The sequence below is a fragment of the Podarcis gaigeae genome (genome assembly GCF_964106915.1).
Source record: "Podarcis gaigeae genome assembly, chromosome: 13".
NCBI lineage: Eukaryota > Metazoa > Chordata > Lepidosauria > Squamata > Lacertidae > Podarcis > Podarcis gaigeae.
The window spans coordinates 55065952-55093093 of record NC_139689.1 but is presented as its reverse complement, the minus strand read 5'-3'; the positions used below and the strand labels follow the sequence as shown (position 1 = coordinate 55093093).

At 47.5% G+C, this 27142-nt stretch overlaps 1 protein-coding gene across 2 annotated transcripts; it reads left to right on the top strand.

Moving 5' to 3' along the window:
- The first annotated feature begins 1774 nt into the window (after positions 1–1774).
- SVOP (SV2 related protein) lies at positions 1775–25736 on the top strand. 2 transcript variants are annotated; one of them, XM_083710133.1, is made up of 16 exons: positions 1775–1974; positions 4551–4711; positions 4964–5049; positions 5626–5724; positions 8875–8946; positions 10010–10134; positions 11480–11543; positions 12338–12463; positions 12900–13028; positions 13844–13917; positions 18010–18086; positions 18390–18497; positions 19305–19416; positions 20853–20934; positions 21951–22040; positions 22622–25736. In XM_083710133.1, exons 1-16 carry the CDS (start codon positions 1940–1942, stop codon positions 22811–22813), a joined length of 1632 nt encoding a protein of 543 aa, XP_083566259.1. In that variant the 5' UTR covers positions 1775–1939; the 3' UTR covers positions 22814–25736. The 2 variants fall into 2 exon arrangements, with proteins under 2 accessions (XP_083566259.1, XP_083566258.1); XM_083710132.1 differs by lacking the exon at positions 1775–1974 and having other exon boundaries at positions 4162–4711.
- The last annotated feature ends 1406 nt before the right edge of the window (positions 25737–27142 follow it).

Here is a 27142-nt window from a genome sequence, read left to right as displayed (position 1 = left end):
CGTGTGCCATGCTCCCAGGATGCGCGCCATGCCCTCGCCTGCTCTCCGCCCCCCCCCCATAGCGGAGCATGCGGCTTCGCCACTGCTCCTAGATTGGTTTGCTTATCAATATAAACAGGAGAGGACTGTCTCAGAGCAAAAGGAAAAAGGGATGGGGAGGGAGGAGATAAAAACAAAAGTAAACTCAGGGCCAAGTTACAGGTTGTTATAATAACTAGCTGGGATGGAAACTGTTCAGATGGTCTGATGGGATGGTTGCTGCTGTGTATTAATTGAGGCACAGCCAAAGGCAACTGGTATCTCAACAGAACATCCCTGTTTCCCTTCCCTCTCTCTACTCTGCAGCCTCGAGGAAGGGCTCAACTAGCCACCTTGTAAGGTGCTTGGTATTCTGATCCTATTTTTTGTCAATGGAAAGGGGTAACATAGGCAGCTGCCTCAGATACCAGGTCATGCTATATGTCCACCTCACCCAGTATTGTCTACTTTGACTGACAGCAGCTCTCCATGATCTTAGGCAGAGACCTTCCATGCCACTTCCTTCCTGACCCTTTTTAAAGATGCCCAAGTACTGGACTTTCATGCACCTTACAAAGTCTCCTTCCACAACCACTCTCCTCATCTCTGGACTGTCACAGCAAGCCTATCTCATGGGTGGGGCCCTTTTTATTTTACCTTTTTATGGTACTTTTAGAAAGACTTGACACATTTATGGTGGCAGAAGTTTCAAAGACAGAAGGGTATAACTTCACTGGATATAACTTCATGAAACGAAGTGGACCTGAGCCCCAAAGAGAAAACTCTGATTTCTTCTTCATCAGCATTCCCCCCCCCCACACACACTTCTCTGAGCCTTGCAGGCTGAGCACAGTGACAGAGCAGCCACTTTCCACATGAAAAAGTCCCAGTCCCAGATGGCACCTCCAGGTAGGGCTGGTAAGGAGTCCTGCCCCAAACCTTGGAGTGCTGCGACCAGTCAGTGTAGACAGTATTGAGCAAGGTGGACCACTGCTGAGGGTTCCCAGTTAAACCAGCCCTGGAGCAACAAGGACTGGACTCTTATCTTATTCTTAAGGGGAAGGACCATAGCTCAAGGTAGAACACCTGCTTTGCATGCAGAAGTTCCACATTCAATTCCTGGCATCGTCAGGGCTGGGAAAGGCTTCTCCCTGAAGCCCTGGAGAGCTGGTGCTGGTCAGTAGAGTCAGAGGGTCCAAGAGTCTTCCCATGATCTCCCTCTGTCATCACACGAGAACTCCAGTGAAGCTGAACCTTGGAAGATAAAAGAAAGTCCTTCTTCACACAACACATAGTTAAACTATGGGACCCATGTCCACAGGAGGCAGTGGTGGCCACCAGCCTGGGTGGCTTTAAGGCGACCAGACAAATTAATGGAGGAGAAGGCCCTCCATAGCTACCAGGCACAAGGGCTTTGCTCTGCCACCACCTTCAAAGGCAGCAACGCGTCTGAATACCAATTGCTGGAAACCACAAGAGGGCGTTTGGTTGGCCAGTGTGAGAACAGGATGCGGGGCTAGAGGGGCCACTGGCCTGATCCAGCAGCTGCCTCTTCTGATGTTCTTACCAGTCTCCTAGCAAAAATTGGTATCGCACCTTGGAGCTTAGGGTTAAAGATAAATGGGAAGGGAATTGGCCGATTCCTGTGGTCAGACAGAGGGAGTTGGCTGCTCCTGCAGCTCTCTGCTCTTTGTATTTCCTCCTCGTTTCCCTCCTCCTCCTCTTTTTCCTCTCCTCCCCTTTCTCCTCCTCCTCCTCCTCCCCTCCGCCCCTCTTCGGCCTTCTCCCGGGTCCCCCCAGCTCAGATCGGCTTGCAGAAACGGGAGCTGTCCAGCACGGAGACCTCCTGAAATCCTCGCGCCTCTCCTTCCTCCCACCATGTAAGAGAAATGAGCGAGGGTTCTCCAGCCCTGCCTTCGCAATGGAGGAAGATTTATTCCAGCTAAGACAGCTGCCGTGAGTAACCCGGGGAGGGAGAAGGGCTAGAGCTCTGCTGGGAAGAGGGAGGGGCGGGAAGAATAACCCAGGACCTCCAGGAGAATCGCAAGCCGCCCCCAGCCCCCTCCCTGCAGCGAGGTTTCTCTTTCCAAAGGGGGCCATTGGCCTCAAGGTCTCAGGGAAGCCAGCAATTTTCCTTGCTTGCCTACGCAAGAGCCTCGCTTTGTGAATGACTGTCACACCTTTTAAATCAAAACCAGGGGGGTATTTTTAAGATTTCAGAAGGAACCATCCAACCCAACCGATGCTTTTGCAACTAGGGGTGCTAAATATATTCATTCTAGACACCCCCCACCGGCTTTTCCTTCTAACATGATGCCTCTTCTGGAATGGGGAGGGGATCTTCCCTCCTCTTAAAAGAGAGCTTTGTACTGGGGGCCACCAGGTCTGGTGTTGGGCATTCTGAGGTTTGGAAAAGAGGTGCTTTGCGTTGCCGCACAGGGTGGGGGGAGGGTGCTCACTCCGTGGATATGTGCAGCCAACAGTGACACCCACACAAATGCAGGGGTTAAGGTTTCACTGCCTTCTGCTTCTCTGTGACTGTCTGGCTCTGTTTTTGTGGGGGGAGGGAAGAATATTCTTTTTTGCAGTCCAGGCACAGCTTGTGAGAGCAAATAAGATTTCTTCCTTGGCAGTCAGTGAAGACGTCTTTTAAGTATCTTTCAGGCGTTGGTATAATTAGCTCCATTTCGTGGGCATGCGGTTCTGTAGTGCACACAAGAGCACGGCCGTGAAACATTTCAGGAATCAAGACCTCCCTCCCCCACTTCAAGGCAAAGATCAGTAACTGTGCAATCTGAACCATGTCTACTCTTAAATAAGTCCTGTTCAATGAATTCAGTGGGGCTGAAGAGCAGATCCACACCTTACAGTTAAAGCACATGACTACCCCAAATCCAAATCCTGGGAGTCATAGTTCCCCACTCAGCTGCATTGGCAGAAGCCACAAAGACATGGTGTTGCTAAAAACAAAGCGCAGTTAGCCATCTTCTTGCATCATGGACTACAATGCTTATGAAGAACTTGTGGATAAAATATGAATGGGCAAAGGGTGACAACCAATAGTAGAAGGAATGCACTACCATCCTCTCCAGTTTCTGGATATGTTGACCAAGGACATTCACTCTTCCAAAGCAACACTACTAATTAGGAACACAGGAAGCTACCTTCTACTGAGTCAGACCTTTGGTCCATCTAGGGCAGTACTGTCAACACTGACTGCCAGCTGCTCTCCAGGGTTTCAGAGCAGGAGATGTCAGGGATTGAACCTGGGATCTTCTGCATGCAGAACATGTGCCCTGCCATTGAGTTGTCATCATCATCATCATCATCATATATTATTTATACCCCGCCCATCTGGCTGGGTTTCCCCAGCCACTCTGTGCGGCTTCCAAGCGAATATTAAAAACAATACAGCATCAGACATTAAAAATGTCCCTAAACAGGGCTGCCTTCAGTTGTCTTTTAAAAGTAAAATAGTTGCTTATTGCCTTGACATCTGCTGAGAGGACGTTCCACAGGGCAGGCGCCACTACCGAGAAGGCCCTCTGCCTGGTTCCCTGTAGCTTTGCTTCTCGCAGTGAGGGAGCCGGCAGAAGGTCCTCAGTGCTGGACCTCAGTGTCTGGGAAGAATGATGGGGGTGGAGACGCGCCTTCATGCCTCTCCCCCCATTGCACTCTGGATAATATTGATACAGTGTTGTATTTCTTTGCAGGGGTAATTCTCAATTTTAGTTGTGTGCTGGCAACCATGAGAGACAGCGAGATAGAGTCTTTTATGTGGTGGCTCCACACCTTTGGACCTGCCTTCCTCCTCGCAGTGCTGTGGGGGCAGCAGCACTTCAGGCATCTTTGGACGGACTTAAAGCCTCATCCCTTTTTATTTGCCTTCCCTGTGTAACCTTTTTGCTCAGCTTGCTGCATGGAGGCTGGAATATTACGATGTCCTGGGAATTCTGAGTCTGTTTTTATTTATTTGAATCAGTTTTTATTCTTGGTTCTAGCTTGTTTTATTAATTAATTATTTTTAAAGACTTGTAGTTTTCCTCCCCCCATAATATTCTTTTGCAGAAACAAACAGAATTTGGATTCTGTCAGGTTGTCAGGCATCCTTCACCTTCAAAGAAAATTGCTGTGCATGGTTGTTTGACTGCACCAGCTACAACTCACAAGACTGAGCATGAGATCCCTTTGGGATGGGAGATTAATATAAAATTAGGCACAGGTGGAAACATTCACTTCAAGCCTGAAATGCAAGCCCACAAGAAACATTGCTGTGATTTCCAAAGAGAATAAGATGATCTAGGTGTTGCATTATTGTGGAAGACACAAGCAGGGCCCTCAGAAGTTGGGCTCTGATTCCCAGCAGCCTCAGCAGCCAGCATGGCCAATGGTTAAGAGTGTTGGGAGCTCTAGTTTAACAACATCCAAAGGGCCACAGTTTCCTCACCCTTGAGGGAAAGCATTTACGTGATGCACACCTGTTTCTTCTGTACATCCATGCCATGTATTCATTATGGTTCCCACACCACTAGGGTTGTCAAGTTCCGTCGCACAGGGGAAAGTTCACGGTCAGATGAAGATGTAATTTCAAGAGAGCATGAAGTCCAAATTGAGGGTGTCCAGACGCAGTTAGAGGCTGTGGAGCTGGAAGATGGAGGGATGGTGCCAAAGGAGTTTGCAAACCCAACTGATGGTGAGTTGTGTGGACATCTGCTCTCACTCCTGAGGAAGGAGCAAAATGTTAATATGCATTGTGAAAAAAATTAAATACCCCAAAACTTTTCATAGCCTTTCATAACTTCACTTTAACACTATAAATATTTTTTGGTCTCTTTCAAATGGATTGTGGTTGCTGGCCCAAGGACCCCCCTTTTGTCTTTTATGGGTATTGCTATTTTTTTTAGTTATTGTTACATTGTACTATTATATTGTTTTGTTGTTCTAGATACGTTTATGGTGGAAGATGCGGTGGAAGCCATCGGATTTGGCAGGTTCCAGTGGAAACTCTCCGTCCTGACAGGCTTAGCATGGGCAAGTAGAGGTTGCTAGAAATAGCAAAGCCAAGGGGGGGGGCAGGGCCAGGGAATGGTTGGCCCACAAACTGCAACTATTTCTCACCTTAATTTTCCTCAGTTTCCCTGGCCTGGATGATGGGAGGCATTGAGCCAGAGGAGACTGGCTTTGGGATATATGGCTTGATTTTAGGCAACTGCTGAGGCACAAAGTTGCTCAAAGTCACCAGTACATGCAGTTGCCTGGTGCATTTAAGACTATACAGAACCTTTATTCTCAATAATGATGGAATTTACAGGTGGAGAATACTTTTATTTTTACATGTTTTTATTATTTGCAAAGGGGATCTTTTTATGAGTTAACACTTTATTATCGCTTTGGGCTGTGCTGTGTCTTTGTACTGTTATCCAGGCTGTGAGGCTTTATGATGTACATGGTTGGTTCTTTATTTGCTTTCCTTGCGCTCTGTTTGCACTTTGTTTTTGTTGCTAACAAATCAATTATATATATACATATGAAGGCAAAGAGAAATCTGGTGAACTGTCAGGGCAGCTGGTGCTCTAACTACTGCCTTCTTCCTTCTTGCCCTTCTAGATGGCTGATGCCATGGAGATGATGATTCTGAGCATCCTTGCACCCCAGCTTCACTGTGAGTGGCGATTACCCACCTGGCAGGTTGCATTGCTAACCTCGGTAGGAAAATACCAGACAGCTCTTGCATTCTGTAAGGTTTTCCACTCGTTAACTGTGGGTTGTTCAAAGAGTCAAAAACCCCTTTCTGTCCAACAAGCTCACCAGTTTGCAGAACGCCCAAGAGTGTTGAAGGAATTTATTTCTCCCACAAAGACACCTGCGTGTTACAGTCCCTCGCACAGTGGCTTGCTTCACGTTCACCGAATTTCAGCTCTAAACTCTAGCATTGCTTATTGGTGGAGGTTATTCTTCCTTTGGGCAACCTTTTCACTACCCATTGAAATGCAGGAATCTGGGGCTTGGTTAAAGGTGCCTGTTGAGGCTACACACTGTTTTTGCCACAAGGCAAACTGCCTTAGCTTTAATCTCTCTGGAGATAAATCTACAAGGAGTTGGACATGATTGGTAGATCTATTGTCCACCATATTCCAGTGTAGGGTTGTGCTGATGTTTCCTGAACACAAGTCACATCCACACCATATATTTAAACCACATTTAAAGCACACTGCTTCCCACAAAGCATTATGGGAATTGTAGTTTGTCGCCCTGGCTCTTTACCCGTTCCCTTTGACCATTGAGATATCTATATATTTTAGGACCTACTCTAGTTGTGATAGTAATTTGTTTTAATGCTTTATTCTATATTTCTGTAACCTGCCCTGAGACCTACCTTCCAGTGACGGGTGGATAATGCATCTCATCATAGTAACAATGATAATGGTGCTGGGAATGGCAGCTCCATGAAGGGCAAACTGCAGTCCCCAGGATTCTTTGGAGAAAGCCATGCGTCTTAAAAAGTGTTTTAATAATAATAATAATAATAATAATAATAATAATAATAAATTTTATTTATATCCCGCCCTCCCCAGCCGAAGCTGGGCTCAGGGCGGCTAACAACAATCAAAATAGTTCAACATTCTAAAAACATTCATTATAAAATTAATTAAAATTAAATTAATGGCAACCATCAAGCAAAATTCTGTGCAGGTTGCCAGAGGAGGGGGTCAGGCTGCGCCCTGACCAAAGGCCTGGTGGAACAGCTCTGTTTTAAATATATGGTGTGGACATGACCACAATGGTGCCATTAAAAGAAAAATTCTTTTACTCACTTTTCATAGCAAATTTCATTACTTGGTTTGTTACAAATTAAAACAAAACTAGATACCTCACCATTCAGATATGAAAAACAAGGCAGATGATTACAACCAGCCAACTAAAAGAAACTCAAACATGACCCAAACCAAGAGTTGGTGGAAGAAGATTGGAAGAAATTTAAAGTTTATTTACAGAAACATTGTAAAATTAAGGAATGTTAGAAGGATGTTGGAATGAAGTTATGTAGTTTTAACAGAAATGTTATAAAGGATTAAGAAAAAATAGACTGTTAATTGGTGAAAGGAGGGAAAGTAAAGTTACATTATATTAAGATAAATTATAGGACAAAAACTGGGAAAGATGGAAAGGATTTGCTGAAACAGCTAACCGAACTAGAATACAAAAAAGGGAGGTGTGAGGAGGTCAAGGAAACAAGCAAATGAAAGAAGTTATGGGAAGGTTCGTTGTGTTTTTTTAATTGTTTTTATTTTTCTGTTCCCCCCCCTCTTTTTCTTTTTTTCTTCTCTCTCTTTTTCCTTATTGTGATATGTTGTCTTGTTTCTGTTTAATTTGGTGTTTTCTTGTTTTTTCTTTCCGTAACCTTTAAAACTTTAATAAATATTAATAAAAACAAACAAACAAACATGACCCAAAGCATTCACCCAAAAGCTGGCAAATAACAGGGCCTTCAGCTGGTGTCAAAAGGTTTTCAGGGCAGGCACCAGCTGTAATCTCAATGCACAGGGGGTTCCAAAGTTGGGGTGCCCCCAGTGGAAAGCCTCCCCCTCCTCCTGGCCTCAGCTAAAGAAGACAGAGAAAGCCTCACAGGCAGATCTTCATAAACAGGAGAAGCCTCGCTGTGCCTTGTAAGTCCACAAAGTCGTAGGGTTGTGGAGCTGGAAGGGTCATCAAGTCCAAGCAGTGGTCGCAACAGGGTGGTTGGGGGGCGGTAAGCGTGTGCAACCATCGCGCCTGCTGCAGCTGCATGTGGAGGATCCTCCGTGCACGGCTGCAGCCACGAGCAGAGGATCCCGGCACTGTCTGTACGGCGCTGGAGCGGCGCTGACAGCAAACCGCTATACAGCGCATGTGCAGTGTCACTATATACGGCGCATGCATCATACGTAGCGACACCGCACATGTACCCTCCATGTAGTGACGCCCGCCCCGGGGGCCACAGCGCCTTCCCTTGCCCCTGAGTCCAAGGCAGGAATCACAACTAAAGAATCCCCAGCAGGTGGTCGTTCAACCTCAGTTTAATTGCCTTGAAGCAGGTTCAGCAACCAGTACCATCCTCCTTTCAGGGTTGGTGGTTCATTCCCCCCCCCCCCCCGAACCCGAAGAGCCACCCAGGAGAGACACCAAGAGCCAGGTGCAGCTTCTGAACCAGCTCAAGGGGCAGCCCCACACAGAGTGCATTGCTGTAGTCCAAGAGTGTGTGGATCACTCTGGGAAGGCTCTCTCTGTCCTGAAATGGCCACAGCTGGCAGACCAGATGTGACTGGTAAAAGACACTCATTGCGCTGTATGACTGATTCCACCATGCAGTTAGCAGATGATTATAACAAAAATCTGTACATAACCCTCCCCATCTAGCCCCAATGTTACCAGGCCGAATGTTAGCAGGCCAAAGCTCTGAGGTCAGATTTCCCACACCCCTCTCCCCTAAAAACGGAAAGATTGATATTAGGAATTTAGGATGGATATACCCTGTCTCTCACTCCTCACAATATTGCCGTTTTACTGCCAGCCTCTAAGATGCTATCTGTCATCCATTATAACAGATCTCCCATACCCTGTGGGATCATCCAAAAATTGGACATTTTGTCAAGTTGTGGCTCAAAATTCAGATGTTTGTGTGCCAAATTCTAGTTCTGAGATCTTGCCAAACTTGGGCTAAGAATGTTTTCTTCTTCTTCTTCTTCTTCTTCTTCTTCTTCTTCTTCTTCTTCTTCTTCTTCTTCTTCTTCTTCACTTTCTTTTCTAGATGGTTCTCTTAGAACACTCCCAGTTCAGCCTGTGAATAACAAATATCCTTTCCTTCACTTGATGCAGGTGGTGTTTATGGGAATGATGTTCAGTTCCACACTCTGGGGAAACATTTCAGACCAGTATGGCAGAAAAACAGTAAGTCTCCAGCCTTCCCCTGAAGTATTTGCCAGGCAGAAGCAGTTGCTGCCACCAAACTGAGTGCCACGAAGGCCCTCTGTGGTTAGGCAGTGGGGCTTCAAACCGGGTGGTGTACCTCTCTGCCACTACTTGGGACTAATCTTTCCAAGTCTGACTCGGTTTAAATTCAGTTCACTCCTCCCTTCCACATTCGTGGGCTGTAATTACCTTTCTGCTTTTCTTTTGAGTTACAGCAGGGAACCTGGGGCCACCAGATGACGATCATGGGACTACAACTCCCATCACCCCTCACTGTATGTCATACTGTCAGGGGCTGCTGGGAATTGGTGTCCAACAATATCTGGAGGGCCACAGATTCATTTTCCTTGGTGTAAGATATAGTGGATATTTATTAATTTATTTATAAATATAGCTATATACGACTAATTGTTTTTTGGGGAAAAATAATAGAGCAGTTTAGAACAGTTGTACATAAAACCATACAATAAAAACCATTTAAAAAAATGTTTAAATCAGAAATCAGCTAACTATTGTGGCAAGATGCATTCTTAATCGCTGGTATAGGCCTGGAGGAATATATCCCCCCCCCCAGCATGTTGAAACGGAAGGTGCCTGATGAATTTCTAGTGGCAGGGTGTTCCACAGGGCTGGGCCAATGACACTAAATGCTCAGTTTCTCATTGTTGTCAAATGAGTCTCACCAACTCGGGGAACAACCAACAATGCCCCAAAGTTGTTCAGGGTTTTATAGAGAAACACAAGGGCATGCACCTGGTTTAGTCTGAGATGGGCAGCCAGTGGAGACACTTCAAGAATGGGGTCACATGTTATGTGCCATCTGATAGGCATATTCTGCGCCAGCTGGGGCTTCTGAACCAGGCCCAAGGGCAGCCCCAGCTAGAGCGTGTTGCAGTAATCCAGTCTTGATATTGACAACACAGACTTTATGGTTGGCCCTGTAAGAGAAGGAGAATTGCTTTTGAAGTCAGGAAGAAGCTTGTCAGAGAGTACTGTATGGCAGTGGTCTTCTTTCAATTTTGTATTTCTTAATCCAATGCAGGGGTTAAAGATCAGTGTGCTCTGGACCTTATACTATGGTATTCTTAGCGGTTTTGCACCCGTTTACAGCTGGATCCTGGTGCTGAGGGGGCTGGTGGGCTTTGGCATCGGAGGAGTCCCTCAGTCGTAAGTCAATATTCCCATTCCTTGCCCCTCCCTTCCTGGTGGTTTTAGTGCTTTAGAGCCAGTGTGGTGTAGTGGTTAAGAGCGGTGGACTCGTAATCTGGTGAACCGGGTTCGCTTCTCCGCTCCTCCACCTGCAGCTGCTGGGTGACCTTGGGCCAGTCACGCTTCTCTGAAATCTCTCTGCCTCACTCACCTCACAGAGTGTTTGTTGTGGGGGAGGAAGGGAAAGGAGAATGTTAGCCGCTTTGAGACTCCTTTGGGTAGTGATAAAGCGGGATATCAAATCCAAACTCTTCTTCTTCTTTTTCTTCAGTTGAAAAGCTGAGTATGTCCCAAACTTCTTTTGCATTTAGTAACTGCCTTCCATCTTCCCCACCTCAAAGCATTATGGCCATCTTCAGATATCTAAAGGAGCTCAGCTAAACTGCATAGCACTTCCGTTTGGGAAGCCCAACCTTTTCAGCTGCTTACATTTAGCAGCGTGGATCCAGGTGCCTCTGGGAAGTCAAACGTGGCCCAGACAAGGGCAGAATTCAGAGATGAAAATGGCAGAAATAAGTGGAGGGGCAGGAGAGATCAGTCCTGAATAAGGCATGAGCTCCTGAACTGGGAGGATGAGGCATCCCCAAGATGCCCCTGGAATGACTCCAGGCCTGCTTTGCTCTGGTCAGGAGAAGCACTTTGCCTTCCTTCTCCCCATTCATTGGACCTGTGAACATGGATCCTCTGCCCCACAGGAGGGCTGTTTCAAAGCAACCTGAGCAGATCTTTAATCAATGGTTAATGGGCTTCCTTCATAGGCACCAGCATCCACTTGAAAATAAAGCCAGCCCCCACCCCCACCCCTCAGTTTTTTTCAAGAGCCAGAACAAAATCAAACCAAAGCTTTCAGAACCATTACAGAGTGATGAATTTCCAAACCACAAATCCATGGGGAAACCACCAGTTTTGGACTCTGGACTCCACTATATCAGCTGCCAAGCGATGCTTAGCAAGGGAATCTTATTAATGCCATTTGATTCAAACATGTTAGCTCTGCTCCTGGGATATGTTCCTTTTTCTGAGGATTTGTGTGATATATTTTTGCTTTGCATATTACATTTACTGAAGACATTTTTATATCACATTTAGAAGTCATCTGACTCCCCAAAATAGATAATTTATATTTATAATATTTTGTGTGGTTGTGGTGTGTAGGTATATCAGTTGTTTGGCCAGGGGAAATAAAGTTGTATTAAGTTCTTCCCATGTCAGTTCCAGGAGGAAGGACATCAGATTTCCAAACACACACACACCCTCTGTGTGTTCCTTGTGACTTTGCCTCCTCTCTTTCCTTTCTCTCCAGGGTGACGCTGTATGCAGAATTCCTCCCAATGAAATCTAGAGCAAAATGCATTTTGTTAATTGAGGTAGGTGGAAAAACAAAAAGGCGGAGGCTGTTGGCAGGAAAGGGGTTACCATTCTGCTCCAAAAGGCAAGGCCATCCCAGGACAGAGAGCATCCCAAGTGAAGGTTCAGATGTGATCAGGAGACCAGTGGATGCTCCTTCCTTCAAAGCCTTTCCTGGGGTGGGGGAAGGAGGCAGCTGGCCCTCAACCCATTGCTGCTGTGGTTCATGCTTTCAGCCTTCCCACAACTGGGGATTTCCAGATGTTTTTGCTTCTAGCCCCATCAGTCACAGTGAGCACAGTGAACTGTCAGGGATATTTTCAATATGATTTTTTTAAAATCTATTTATTTTTTTAAACAAGAAATACATTTAAATAGCACACAATAACAAGCCCCTCTTGAAATGTGATGCTCCTCAGTCAAGTGCAAAGACCCTTGGAATCTCTCACTGCTCAGTAGAGATTGGGGTGGGTGGTAAGAAAAGAAAAACTGCAAAACTGAATGAAAGTTAAAATTACACATACCTGGGTTATTTTGTTCACATTCCCTGGAAAAAATAAAAATTAATATTATTGGTGTTGGGGTAGTAACATTTTTTAAAAGGTTATGCTTTATGTATAAATATCAAGATAATGTCTTTGAGGTCTTAGACAGTGCCACTTAAAGCTGAAAGCTTACTAAGTATTCCAAATGCCTGCTCTTCAGGCATCGTAGAACATGTTGCAGCAAGGGCCAAGAACAGAGATGTATTGTTATTCACCTGTTGCGATGGGGCTGACATCTCCAAACCCCTTCTGTCCTTCCACACGGGCAGGTCTTCTGGGCCATTGGGACCGTCTTTGAGGTTCTCCTGGCGGTGTTCGTGATGCCCACCCTGGGTTGGCGCTGGCTGCTCATCCTTTCGGCGGCCCCCCTTCTGCTCTTTGCCATCTTGTGTTTCGTAGGTATCCCTTCTGGCTTCCCAAAGTCTTGGGAAGGGAGGGGGGGGACACGGCTTCAGATTAGTCCTGTCCATTTGGTTGGTCTCCTGCCTTTGGACAGAAAGTAATTGTAAGAAATCAATATTTTAGTGTGGCAGCACAAACACTTGACATCAGGCAGACACTTTCACTGTACTCTTTTCGGCACCTGCCAAAAACATTTTTTGGGCGGGGCAAGACTATCCAGATATATACATTATTGACAAGTGTTTTAATCAGGCTTTCAGCTTGTTGGGGTTTTTTAAATGTTTTAGATAGTTATTTTTTTTAAAAAAATAAACTGATAATTTCATCTTTTGTTCTTTTCTTGTAAACCATTTTGAGGTGTATTTTTTGCGATCAATCAGTATATAATTTTTATGAAATGAATAAAATAAATTTATCATACCTTTACAGTGGTTACCAGAAAGTGCGCGATACGATGTGCTATCTGGGAATCAGGAGAAAGCCTTTGCCACTTTGAAGCGGATAGCAACTGAGAATGGAGCTCCAATGCCTCTGGGGAAACTGATCATCTCCAGGCAGGTGAGTGCAGGCAGACCAGCACTCCTGGGGGTGGGACTAGATGACCTTTGGGAGACTTCCAACTCTGCCATTCTAGGGTTCTATGAAACAACCACCCAAAAATCCAGCGAGCTTCAACAAAAGTGTGCATGGATCACTTGACTCAGACCTGGGATTATTTATTTTCTTCATTTGTCTGCAAGACTTGTATCTCACTTCATTAAAATGTCTGAGATGTCTTACCATAAATAATATGCACAACATCAGTAAAAAATATTAAAATAACATATGAAAACTAGCTAAAATAAAAGTGTATTTGCTGTAAGCAGGGGAGGGGAGGCAGGCATATTATGGGTGCCACCTCTGAAAAGGCCCCATCTCAGGTACTCAACTGGGCCATATCCACACCCTGGACATAAAGTGCTATGATACCAAACAGTTATGGCTCACCGCAAAGAATTATGGGAACTGTAGTTTGTTACGGGTGCTGAGAGTTGTAGAAGCCCCCCTTCCCCTCCCAGAGCCACAATTGCCAGAGTTCCCTGAGAAGAGGGACTGGTTGTTAAACCACTCTGGGAATTGCAGCTCTGAGAGGGGAATCAAGGATTCCTTGGGCAAAGCAACATGGATTTAAAGTGGTATGATAGTGTTTTAAATGTATGGTGTGAATGTGGCGCTGCTAATTTCTGACAGCTGGGAAGCTGCCACAGGGACTCATCAGATGATTGAGGAATGCCAGGCAAACTCCTAAGAAATCCATGGTGCCCCCCCCCGGCCGATGTTTTCAGACAGCACCCAGCTTCCCTATATCTATCTATATGTTTGTTTCCAAACAGGAAGACAGAGGGAAGATGAGGGACCTCTTCACCCCCCAGTTTAGATGGACAACCCTCCTGCTTTGGTTTATATGGTAAGAGGAAGATAGAGAAGATTCAGGGTCAGCCTGCCTCTCTGAGATTGATTGATTGATTTATTTTATTTATTGATTTATTTAGACCTACTGTATATAACCCCCTTTCATCATGGGATCTGGTGGCCTGAGGGCAAGTTGGCACATCAGTCGGGTGGCCCTGTGGCTTGGTTTGCACCCTCGGGGCACAGATCTGGCAGCTTTATAGAGTCAGGCGGGATCTCAATTGGCTTCTCAAGCCCCACGATCCCCGCTGGATCTGACTAATGCAGTACCACCACCTGGCCACCTGACGTGGGGGCGCTGCAGTGCCTGGCTCCTTTTGCCAACATCCCTGATGCAATGAGAGGCTGGGGCAGCCAAGGTGGGGGGAAACTCACATGCAAAAGGGGGAATGCACTCTTTAAAAGTGCAGGAGACGAGGCTGTGACCTGATTAAAGACATCCTAGTTCATCCATCACATATGCTCTAGTCAATTAATTGATTAATGCAAATGCTTAAATAGCCAGAGGTGTAAATTAGTGCACCCCACTTATTCTGCTGATTAAAACTTGTGCACTTAAACTCATATTTCTTTAACCGAGCAACAGCCCCACTGCAACAAAAGTGTTTCCCTCTAGTGCGAAAGAGAAAAAAAGGAGAGCCCTTGAAAGCTGTTTTTGTAAGTGCTTGTGTTAAAATTGATCAGGACCCCTCTCTATTTTTGGTCAAAAACATTAAAAGTGCAGCCCAAGGAAAAGGGAATTTAGCAGATGCTGTTTGCTAAATGCTGACCTGCAGGTTCCTTCTTTGACACGGTCAATGCGTTAAACAAGAGGCAAAGGGAATGGGACAGATTCACGGAGGAGGCGATCAGTGGCTCTGAGCCACAATGGCTCTGCTCTGCCTCCAAAGCCTCTGCAGGCAGCTCTGCTTCTGCACAGCAGCTGCTGGAAGCCACGGGAGGGTGGAGGGCTCTTGTGCTCCTGTTCTGCTCCCTGCTTTCCCACAGGAAACTGGTTGACCACTGCAAGAACAGGATGCCGGACTAAAGGGGCCATTGGCCTGATCCAGCAGGCTCTGCTTATGTTCTTATGTTCGGAGGACTAGTGACTGAATTTATGACACTGGATTTGTACTGTGGCAAGCTAACTGCGAATTACGATGGGGACCAAGGTTGCCCCTGGCCACCCCAGCTGACTGTGAGCTTGAACCTAGCTGCACTGTGCACACACATGCGCAATGTCATTCCCCCCGTTGGATCCTGAGCCTGCAGCCCCTCCCCACCCCAGACTCAGGGCCAGGGGCGCCGACTTATAAAAAATATTGGGGGGGCCCATACTGGGGTCCTGCCCCGGGAAGTTTTCTAAGATCCGCTCCCGGCCCGTTGCTGCTGCTGCCGCCCGCCTCGTAGCCCCCTCGCCAGCTGAGGGAGGGAGAGAGACCGAGAAGGAGAGAGATGCGTGGTGGGCAAGGCAAGTGCCCGCCGCGCCTCGCCTCCCACCGCCCCTCGTGCCGGCCGCCCCCTCCCCTCCCTTCCCCGCGCTCGCGCGCTCGCTCGCCCTCCTCACCCCAGCTCTTGGCCGTTCGCCCCAGGAACTCGCCACTGTTGGGGTTGTAGATGAACCTCCGCCACTCGGCCATAGACTGGCTGAAGGGCTTCTCCTCCTCCTTGGCCAGAGAGAGAGAGAGAGAGAGAGGCTGGAAAGAGAGAGGGAGCTCGGCGGTTCGCGGGCGGCGGTTTTTCCCCTGCCGAAACAACAGCGGCTCCTCAGAACCGCTAAGTAACTCTCCCTCAGGCGCCCGGCGGGAGAGCAGAAGAGAGGAAAAGGAAAGAGGGGCTGGGCCAGTCGCACGCACCGAGCAAAACTACTCGCGCCGCCTCTTTTACTACCGTAATAATTATTTGTTTTAACTCATTACTGAATGTATTTTAAAAGGTAACTATCATCAAACAAGGAAAATAAAAAATACCAACATAATTTTGTGATTTTACAAAGCATAATATAACTACCGTATTTTTCGCTCTATAACACGCACCTGACCATAACACGCACATCGTTTTTAGAGGAGGAAAACAAGGGGAAAAAACATTCTGAATGAAACAGTGGATGTATCATTTTTGTGCTTCATGCTGTGGCCACAGACATGTGATCTGATGGTGAATTTGGGGTGACCCAATGCAAAAATCCTGAGGATCCATGCGGATCCATGTTTTGTAACCACGTTTTTGCACCATTGCAGCCCCAGGCAACAGTGGGTGCGTGATTTTGGGGGGGCAGGCTGTAGCCATGGACATGCTATGTGCTCTGATGGTGAATTTGGGCTGACCCAATGCAAAGATCCTGAGGATCCATGTGGATCCATGTTTTGTAACCACGTTTTTGCACCATTGCAGCCCCAGGCAACAGTGGGTGTGTGATTTTTGGGGGGCAGGCTGTAGCCATGGACATGCTATGTGCTCTGATGGTGAATTTGGGCTGACCCAATGCAAAGATCCTGAGGATCCATGTGGATCCATGTTTTGTAACCACATTTTTGCACCACTGCAGCCCCAGGCAACAGTGGGTGCGTGATTTTGGGGGGGCAGGCTGTAGCCATGGACATGCTATGTGCTCTGATGGTGAATTTGGGCTGACCCAATGCAAAGATCCTGAGGATCCATGTGGATCCATGTTTTGTAACCACGTTTTTGCACCATTGCAGCCCCAGGGAACAGTGGGTGCGTGATTTTGGGGGGGCAGGCTGTAGCCATGGACATGCTATGTGCTCTGATGGAGAATTTGGGCTGACCCAATGCAAAGATTCTGAGGATCCATGTGGATCCATGCTTTTTAACCACATTTTTGCACCATTGCAGCCCCAGGCAACAGTGGGTGCGTGATTTTGGGGGGGCAGGCTGTAGCCATGGACATGCTATGTGCTCTGATGGTGAATTTGGGCTGACCTAATGCAAAGATCCTGAGGATCCATGTGGATCCATGTTTTGCAACCACGTTTTTGCACCATTGCAGCCCCAGGCAACAGTGGGTGCGTGATTTGGGGGGGGGGGGGCAGGCTGTAGCCATGGACATGCTATGTGCTCTGATGGTGAATTTGGGCTGACCCAATGCAAAGATCCTGAGGATCCATGTGGATCCATGTTTTGTAACCACGTTTTTGCACCATTGCAGCCCCAGGCAACAGTGGGTGCGTGATTTGGGGGGGGGGGCAGGCTGTAGCCATGGACATGCTATGTGCTCTGATGGTGAATTTGGGCTGACCCAATGCAAAGATCCTGAGGATCCATGTGGATCCATGTTTTGTAACCACGTTTTTGCACCATTGCAGCCCCAGGCAACAGTGGGTGCGTGATTTTTGGGGGGCAGGCTGTAGCCATGGACATGCTATGTGATCTGATGGTGAATTTGGGCTGACCCAATGCAAAGATCCTGAGGATCCATGTGGATCCATGTTTTGTAACCACGTTTTTGCACCATTGCAGCCCCAGGCAACAGTGGGTGCGTGATTTGGGGGGGGGGGCAGGCTGTAGCCATGGACATGCTATGTGATCTGATGGTGAATTTGGGCTGACCCAATGCAAAGATCCTGAGGATCCATGTGGATCCATGCTTTTTAACCACATTTTAAGTGGGGAGGGAAGGAAAAACACAGAAGGGACACGGAGCAGGAGAGGGGTGTGCAGAGAAGCAGCTGGCTAAGAATGCAGGAGAGGGGTATAACAGGAGGAGGGAGGAAAGGAAGGCAAAAGTTTTCCCTCACCTACCCACCCAAGCCAGCCAGCTCGCGCGCGGCTCTCTCTCTCCCCCCCGCATGTTTTCACTCTGCTTGCCTGGAGGGGAGGGGCTTTCCCTGCTCTTTGTTCCGTTTGAGCAAACACAGCAAGGAAACAGAGCAGGGTGGGCAGTAAGACCCTGAGGCAGAAAGCCGGAAAAATACGGTAATAATTTTCTTAAATTATTGGGGGGGCGGAGCCCCCCCAAACGAATTTTTGAGGGGGCTCGGGCCCCCTCAGGCCCCATGGAGTCGGCGCCTATGCTCAGGGCCATGCCATGTTCCTTTTCAATGCACCTGCCTGCCTGCAACACTCTCTCTGCTTCTCTTCACTCCAGGTTCTCCAATGCCTTTTCTTATTACGGCTTAGTTTTACTAACCACGGAGCTCTTTCAAGCAGGAGACCTCTGCAGCTGTGAGTACAACAGGCAGGGAGTTCCAGAGGGCGGCTGCTGCCAGACTAAAATACCATTTTCTTGCAAACGCTGTTACAGTTCCAGCTCCTTTGATCCACGTGGTCAAGTGGGCATACATAGAGAGAGGGGATCTCACAGGTGACACTCACACCTCGCAACTTAAAATTGCAGCAGGGGCACACCAGGCCCAAAGGTGCAAGGATGCACGAGCGCGTGGGGGGGGGAGGCTGGAACGATTTCTTAAAATATCACATATTCACCCTCCTCCTCCTCCTCTTCCTCCTCTTCTTGCTTCATCTAAGTATCCAGCAAGAGAAAAGCAGTGAAGGCCAAGTGCAGCCTGGCATGTGAATACCTGACTGAAAAGGACTACATCGACCTCCTGTGGACCACTCTCTCCGAGTTCCCAGGTAGAGTGCTGGGAAATTAAAGGCTCCGATTAGCTGAGTGGGAAAACTTGCACATTTGTTCAGAATCTAATTAAAACTATGTAGCTTAATTAATTCAACAAAACTGATGAATGTGATCCAGTGACACCAGCTATTCCAAGTCATTCCAGCACCCCTGCCTCCTTCTGCTCCTCTAGGAAATCCCACCCTCACCCCGGGGGGTGGGCAGTATCACCCACTTAGGGAACTGCTGGTGTTGACCATGCTGAGCAAGTTGGACTCATGATCTGACTCAATATAAGACAAATTCCTTTGTTTCTGGATTTGTATCTCATTCTTATGATTAAAGTCTCAGCAATTCTCTTTCTCTCTCTGTTGCTGTAAACTGCCTTGAACATGTGCCAGAGAAACACCAGTTTTTTAAAGAAAGAAAGAAGCAAGCAAGCGAGCAAGCAAGCAAGCAAGCAAGCAAGCAAGCGACCCACTAGATTTCATGCCTGTGCACTAGTCCTATGGACGTTCTGAGCACACCAACCTCAGAATTGCCTCCATGACCCATCTGAATTGGGCGCTGCACAGCAGCCAGAGAGGCAGGGAAGACTTTGAAAATAAGTTCAGAAAAGTTGTTAGCCAGAACAAACAAATCCACAAGCCCATTATCCCAGAAGAGCTTATGTTAGTCATTTATGGCCTGAAAAAAGCAACAGCTTCCATAACTGCTGCTCTGCCTGCTTGACATGAAGGCTGTGGCCATGCACCACGGGTGAGCAGAGAGCTACTCACAAGCCTGCTTCAGTCAGTAACATCCTCCTCCTCCTCCTCCTCCAGGTGTTCTAGTGACCTTATGGGTTATTGATCGGATTGGGCGTAAGAAGACAATGGCCCTCTGCTTCTTTGTCTTTGCATTTTGCAGCCTCCTACTCTTTCTCTGCGTTGGAAGGTGAGCAAAGTGATCCAGACCGGCTGGTGGGGGGAACCCACCCAACCCTGCAAATGCCCCACCCCCACAAGGAAGGCACTGCAAAGCACTTCGGGGGGGGCTGGGACATGTTCAAAGTTGTGCTACAAATGCTTTTACCTAACTGTGTGGGGCTCTCCATACTGGTGTGAGGAGCAGGTAGTCTGCACACCTGCAAATTCTGAACTTTCAGGCAAACCCGGAGCAAAGTATTTCAGAGGTTCCACATGGGGGATACAGAAAGAGCATTATTTGTGGTAAAGGGAAGGTTGCAGACCAGTACAAAGAATTTAAATGGTAGCTTTAGTGATGCTTCTGCCCTCCACTTCCCATTTTTGGTCTTCCAAGAGACCACAGAAAAGACTAAGGATGGTCCTTAGCCTGGGTGACTATGTTCTGCCTCCGCAGTCAGAGGCAGAAATGCTTCTGAATCCCAGTTGCTGGAGGGGAGAGTCCTCCTGTGCTTGGGTCCCGCTGGTGGGTTTCCCGTTGGGGCACCTGGCTGGCCACTGTGAGAACAGGGTGCTGGCCTGATCCAGCAGGTGGCTGTTATTGTTACACACCACCCCCATCTGCACAAGTGGTGCAAGATCTCAGGGTTGGAGGCATGCTTACCAGGGGCTGTGTTCCCTTTTGGGACAATGAGGCACAGCAGAGACTGCAGTGTCTTCGTGATATGGGGTTTTATTTACACTGACATACAACCTGCACCTAGATGCAGTGGCCTAGCTGGGGGGCAGGAACTGGAATTATGGGGAAGGGAATTTAGGGAATACTCCTATTGATGCAGCCCAGCCAATGCAATTCTGGGCTGCATCAATAGGAGTATAGCATCTAGATCAAGGGAAGTAATAGTGCCACTGTCTTCTGCTCTGGTCAGACCTCACCTGGAGTACTGTGTCCAGTTCTGGGCACCACAGTTCAAGAAGGACACTGACAAACTGGAACGTGGCCAGAGGAGGGCAACCAAAATGGTCAAAGGCCTGGAAACGATGCCTTATGAGGAATGACTAAGGGAGCTGGGCATGCTTAGCCTGGAGAAGAGGAGGTTCAGGGGTGATATGATAGCCATGTTCAAATATATAAAAGGATGTCACATAGAGGAGGGAGAAAGGTTGTTTTCTGCTGCTCCAGAGAAGCGGACACGGAGCAATGGATCCAAACTACAAGAAAGAAGATTCCACCTAAACCTTAGGAAGAACCTCCTGACAGTAAGAGCTGTTCGACAGTGGAATTTGCTGCCAAGGAGTGTGGTGGTCTCTTCCAACTCTATGATTCTATGATTCTAGGGGAATCTGAACCCCAACAAACCCATAACATCATGTTCTTATGATACAGCAGTACAATGAGTGTGTCCTGTCAAAATGTACCAGCATCTATCTTCTCAAAACAAAAACACTGTCCTTTTGTCCTTACAGGAAAGTTCTCACTGTGTTATTGTTCATTGCAAGGGCTTTTATTTCGGGAGGATTTCAAGCCGCCTACGTTTACACCCCTGAGGTAAGAAAACGAGAAGCCAAATATTCTGTGAGGAGGGGGCTTGCCCGAGACCAGGATTTGGGGCCGGCCTGAGCAAAGGAGCATCAGTAGCAAGGAGGTCTGGATGGGGTGGGGCAGGAGCATTGTGGTTGGCGGGGAAGAGCAAGGCAGAGACTGTGAAACCAAGCCCCCATAGGGTCTCTGGGATCTCTCCGTTTCCATGGAGCCCATGGGAAAGAGAGGCTTGGGCTGCTGCCTCCTGAGGGCTTGCTGTGTTCGCTGTGTTGTCTCTTTCGCAACAATCCCTTGCAGTTCCGTGTAATTTTAGGGTTGTGGGGGGCCCAGAATGCACTACAGATTCTGAGTAAACATTAGGAAAGACTTTCTGATAGTATGAGCTGTTGGACACCTCAGGAGGTGGTGGACTCTCCTTCCGTGGAGGTTTTGAAGGAGAGGTTGGGAGACCATCTGTCAGGGATTCTTGAGCTGTGATTCCTGCATTGCAGGGGGTTGGACTAGATGACCCTTGGGGTCACTTCCAACTCTACAAGTCTACAATCCTATGATTCATGAGATCCAGTAAGTACCTCCTCAGTTGGCAGCCGCCTCCACCTTTCCCGCTTGCCCAGTGGAACATGGAATGTGTGTGTGTGTGTGGTGATCCCAGGATCTCATGTTGTGTTTTTATTAGCATATGGGACCTGCACACCCTTCTCAGCCATTAGCACCAGCCATGAACGTCTGCTTTTGACCTGGAAGAATCCCTGCCCCAAAATCTCAAATGCTTGAGGGCAGTATGTGTTGGCCCATTGCTTGGGGGCTGCTTTCTGCATATGACCAGAAGCATCCTTTCCCTCCACTGCCCCTTATCACCTTTCTGGTGACTATTCAGAGATCCAGAGAAGTGAGGCATGTAGAATCATAGATTCATAAAGTTGGAAGAGACCCCACAGGTCATCCAGTCCAAGCCCTTGCAGTGCAGGAATCTCAGCGCAAGATGTCCCCATGTGCCAATGCACGTATGAATTTCTCCTTAGGTTTACCCCACGGCCACTCGTGCTCTGGGTCTCGGGACCTGTAGCGGGGTAGCCAGAGTCGGCGCACTCATCACACCATTTATCGCTCAGGTAACAGTGTGTTAAATTCATTCCTTGATCAAGGTGGGTATTTCAGAATGTCCTGGGGTTGCTAGTTAGGGTCCTGGGATGAGGATTTTGGAGGGGAGAGAGAGCTGGGTTGTTGCTACACAGAGGCATAGAGTTTGGACATTAAATTCTACATTTGCTAGGCCTGTTTTTGCATCCTGAACCTTATTCCTAAGAATTCCAGGTCCCCTGTGTGCTAAAGGGAACCTGTGCTACTATGTGCAGCTGCCCCCCCATCAAGTAAATAAATAAGAATACTTGACTAACTGACCAATTGCATCACAGATAACTCAGTTCTGCCCCCCTAACATAAAGCCTGCCCCCCAATTAATCCATGCCCACAGGCATTTGGGTGGCCCCTGCGAGAAGATGATGCTGGGCCAGATGGGCCCTTGGCCCGAACCAGAAGCATCTTATGCTCTTTAACATTCAGCTCATCTACTCCAACCCTTAATGGTGAACCCAGGCAACTCGTATGTGTAGAGCTCTCTGACCCTGAGAGTTGGCTCAGAGGCCCTTCTGTGTCTGCCTTTGCTAACTCCCCCCCCCCCCGCCATTTCCAGGTGATGCTGGAGTCCTCTGTCTATTTGACGCTGATAGTCTACAGCGGCTGTTGCATCCTGGCTGCTCTCGCTTCTTGCTTGCTGCCCATCGAAACCAAAGGCCGCGGCCTGCAGGAGTCCACCCACAGGGAATGGGGGCAGGAGATGTTTGGGCGCGGAGTCCCACACTCAAACTCTGGGTCTCAGGGGTGATGACGCGATGCACTGGCCCAGCCGCAAGGTCGTCCAAGGAGTTTCCGCCCCTCCAGTTCTGGCACCCGAGAAGCAGAATGTCTTGTCACTGCCGTGTGTGTCCAAAAGCAAGAACGCTCCACCTGTGTCCTGGGCGCCTTTTTTCACTCGCACCCATCACTGTCCACTTGTGCAAGGAGAGGTATTAAATCGGGAGAGTGAACGTGCGGGAGAGAGTTTCGGGGGAGGAATGTGATGCAGCCAGGGAAGAAGAGAAATGGGAGCCTTTGCCAAACTGTCTGCACCTTCATGTGGTTGATGACAAACAAGCTTAGTTTCTTGACGCCAAGTGCTCCATGCCAAGCAGGCAGATCGATGGACAGGATTTGGCTCTGCACAAATGCCCTCAATGCCAGGAAGTGGGCTTGCAGATCTGTGCCCCAGATCCCAGTGCAGCCCTCCATCAGTCTCATGCACTTCAGAATTAATCACTTGCCTTGCACTCCCATCAACATCCACGAACGACCATCAGCCTTTGCGAGCTTCTTTGCCAGAGAGGTTCTGAGTCTTAAAGAGCAGCTGGGAACTTCAGCAAATGCTGCTCGGAGAACTCTTCTACTAACCACAAAGAAACAAAGAAACCCACCACTTTGCTTGCCCTAGAGCTGAAGTCTGCAAACAGGGCCATGCATCTGGGATGTTGTTCGCAAGCAGTCCTCGTGGCAGCGCAGAAAGGGGCAGCTGAAGGACTGAAAGGATGTTCCTAAGAGGAACATTAAAGCATCTGAGGCTTTTTCGTTTAGAAACATGGCAACTTGAGGGGGGACAGGAGAGAGTTCTATGAGATTATGGGTGGCATGGATAAATTCAATAGCGAAAAGCTTTTCTCATAATATTTAAACTCAGGATCATCCAGAGAAACTGGGGGGCAGCAGACTCAGCACAGACAAAGGAAATTCATTCCTTCATTTAAAGACCTTGTTGATTTATGGGTTATATGGCTTCTGGCAAATTCATGAAAGAGGCTATTTGTCCTGATGACCTCATAGAACCTCCAGTTTCAGGGACAGTCTATGCCACCCAAAACAATTAGCTGGGGTGAACAAGAGCAGTGGAGAGGCTGTTGGCTTCAAGGCAAGTTTGTGGGTTTCCCAGAGGCATCTGGCTGTCCCCTGTGGAACAAAGGAACGCTGGTCTACACAGATCTTTCTGTTCACCCATCAGAACAGGAAGCAGAATTTCATTTTCTTGGGGTTCATTTCCCTGTCAGTAAAGCCAGTGAGAACCTGCTATTGTGATTCCAGGTGTGTATGCATTCAGAAATACATGCTGTGGCTCTCTCCGTTGCGTCCCAGCCGCTGTAACACTTTGCTGGGGCTGTTTCTGCAGTTGTCTGGTCAGTCAGAGTGATCCAAGGGTTGACGTGGAAAGTCAAGAGCCCATGCATGATGGGGATGGTGTTTGGCCTCTATGCTTAATCCCTCATGTCTTGGAATTTTGAACAATGAAAAAAGTAGGAGTCCTTGCTCTCCAGGAAAAGGGTTCCTCGGCCCAATTCATTTCATACTCCAAGATTTGGAAAACTCCCAAAATGAATGAACACATTGAATAAAACTACCCTGTAAGGAGAAGCAGGTACAAGTAAGAGCCCTGCTGAATTGGGCAGATGTCCATTCAGCCCAGCATCCTGCTTCTGTCAGTGGGCAGCCCATAACTGCTAGGAAGCAGGACATGAAGGCAACTGCTCTCCCTGCTGTTTCCCCTCCCTGCCTGATGTTGCAGAGGTAAATTGCCTCCAGACAAGGTGGTGCCATTTAGTTGTCGTCCATAGCCATTGATAAGTGTATCCCATGTGAATTTGTAGGTGCTTATTTGCATGTGAAAAGGGCTGTTAAGGATTGCAAGGAACATCCACTGACATCAGGGTCCCTTCCAACTCTACAATTCTATGATCAGATGGACTTCAAGAGGCAGAATCCATGAAGATGGTCTGCATTTGTGCAACTGTGCTGTGCCTGTTTCTGTGTGGGTGGTTCTAATCCTACTAATGGGGTTTTTTTTTAAGTCCAAGAGGACTTGTCGGATGGAAATACATTGTGCAGCTTTCCCTTTCTCTGCTGCAGCCAACCTGAAGCTCTTGACCCTCATCTGGTCCCAGAGGCCTTTTGATCTGGGGCTTCTCATTTGGGAGAGAGGTCCCCCCCAACACACATTAAAAGCTTCATAGGCTAGAGCCAGGCAGGACATATGATACCATGGTGGCTGCTGAATTCAAAATATCTGTATGACAAAACCAACCTTCTTTGAATTAGGTATGCTTGTGCTTTATTCAGTCCTATGGAAAAGTATACTGTCACAAATTTTGTTTAACAGAGATGGTCATCAACGTGGGGGTTGTTCTGTTTGAATCCATAAGATTTCACTTGGGTAACAGAAACCAAGATTTAATTTAGTAAAAGCTCTTGACTATTATGGAAATCTGTGTTGTTGTCTTTTCTGGAAAACTGATTCTCTATATAAAATCTGGCATTGATGCCTTAGGCCTACAAACTCCTGGAAACCATTAAAAAATTTAAAAAATCACCAATGTAAAAATATCACTTGGAACTGAACTTAATTGTGTGTTCAGAGTTCTGTTGGTTGTCCAGTTTGTTGATGTGCAAAGCTATTGTGGAGGAAAAGTGATTCTTTCCATACTCTGTGATGAATGGTCTTTGTGTATTGCTCAATGCTTGCTGGAATTGGGGTGGGGGGAGAACACTTGAATGTCTCTACTGCGTTATGTACAGTTTCTAAACTAGGTGTGCATTCATGTTGAAAATAAGACTTCTGTAAAACTGAAGCTTGTTGTACTCAATTTTTGTTTCTCTGTTAATGATGCAAAATCAGATGATTTAATTCCACACTGGATATTTTATGTTGAATAAATGAATAGTTTCTACAATAGTGAGCTTTATGGGAGCTTTTGTGGTTACTCTGTGCCCAAAATGTGGGCCACCTCTCCTCCCTAGGTTTTCAGGACACACCATTCTCAAAAGCCTATTTATGTCACCCAGCATGGATGGACTTGGACCACAAACCACCCAAGAACTGGTGGAGTAGCCCTTCCTCTCATTTACTAGCTGTTTGTCTTTTTTCCATCCCACTCAACAATGACCGGACATTTCCTTCTCCTGTCCTATTAAGTGTGGGGTGTCCACAGGCCATGTGCTTTGTGGTTAACTCCACAGGTTAATTCTCAGCATCTCTAGTTAAAATGACCTCAGGGAGCAGAGTTGGCCAAGAGCTGAGGTCTAGGGGAAGCCCTGTCAGGTTCCATTTTTAACTCCAAAGTTAAGCAGATAGCCCTGGCCTGATGTAGAGAGTAGCCTCATGAGATGATGGAACAACTTGGCAGCAAAGTTTAGGCACAACAAGGTGCTGCTTCAGGAGGACCACATTTAGGGGCTTATCCAGACATGGGCTTGTCCTGTGTCTAGAAAGCAGGGATCCAAGCAGTTTTCTTCATTTCCCACACTTTCTAGGCACAGGTCCTCATTGTTTTGCCCTTGCCCTGCTGCTTCCCCCCAGAAAACCTGCTCTTTAGCGATAAATTGGACCAAACATCAATCCAGAGAAAGCCTAATGAATGTTTGCTCCAATTCAGTGGTAAATATCAGGTTTCCTTGGGGGAAAGTGCTGGGGCAAGGGTAAGTCTGGATGAGCCCTGAGTTATTCTGCAACTAAGGCAGGCAAAGCAGGTTGTCTCAGGAGTGCACTGAAGTTTTATAGTCTGGGCTAGGTGACCACAGCGACTAAGGCCCTGCTCTCTGGTTACTGTGTCTTCCAGTTATCAGGGTGGTGCCTTTTCCTGCAACCATTGGCTTTGTCTTGGCCACAGGACTTCAAGCTGCCAGAGTATCTTTGGAGAAAGTTCCTCAGGTCTTTCCTGAGCCTCTGAGGAGTCTAGAATCCAGTCATTAGAGTCCAATGGCAGAAGTGTCTCCTCAGGGTTCAAGGGATGAGATGTGGGGCTCTGGTGCCAGCAGACCCAGATGGTAACAACTGCATGTTTATTCAAAATCTAGTTGTAACTATTTAGTTCAATTAATTCGACAAAATCCAGTAACATGAACCAGTGACACCAGCTTTTCAAAGTCTGGTAGTCATTTGTACTGCCAGTGCCCAGCTACTGCCCCCTTGCCTCTTAATGACTCTCTGGTAATCCCACTGACCCCCCAGGGGGTGGTACTGCCCAGTTTGGGACCCACTGCCATACAACATCAAAATGGCCTTGTTTTGTAACCCTCTTAAAACCCTCTTATGGTGGGTTAAATGCTCAGACAAGGCAATGTCCTGTACCCTCTCAAA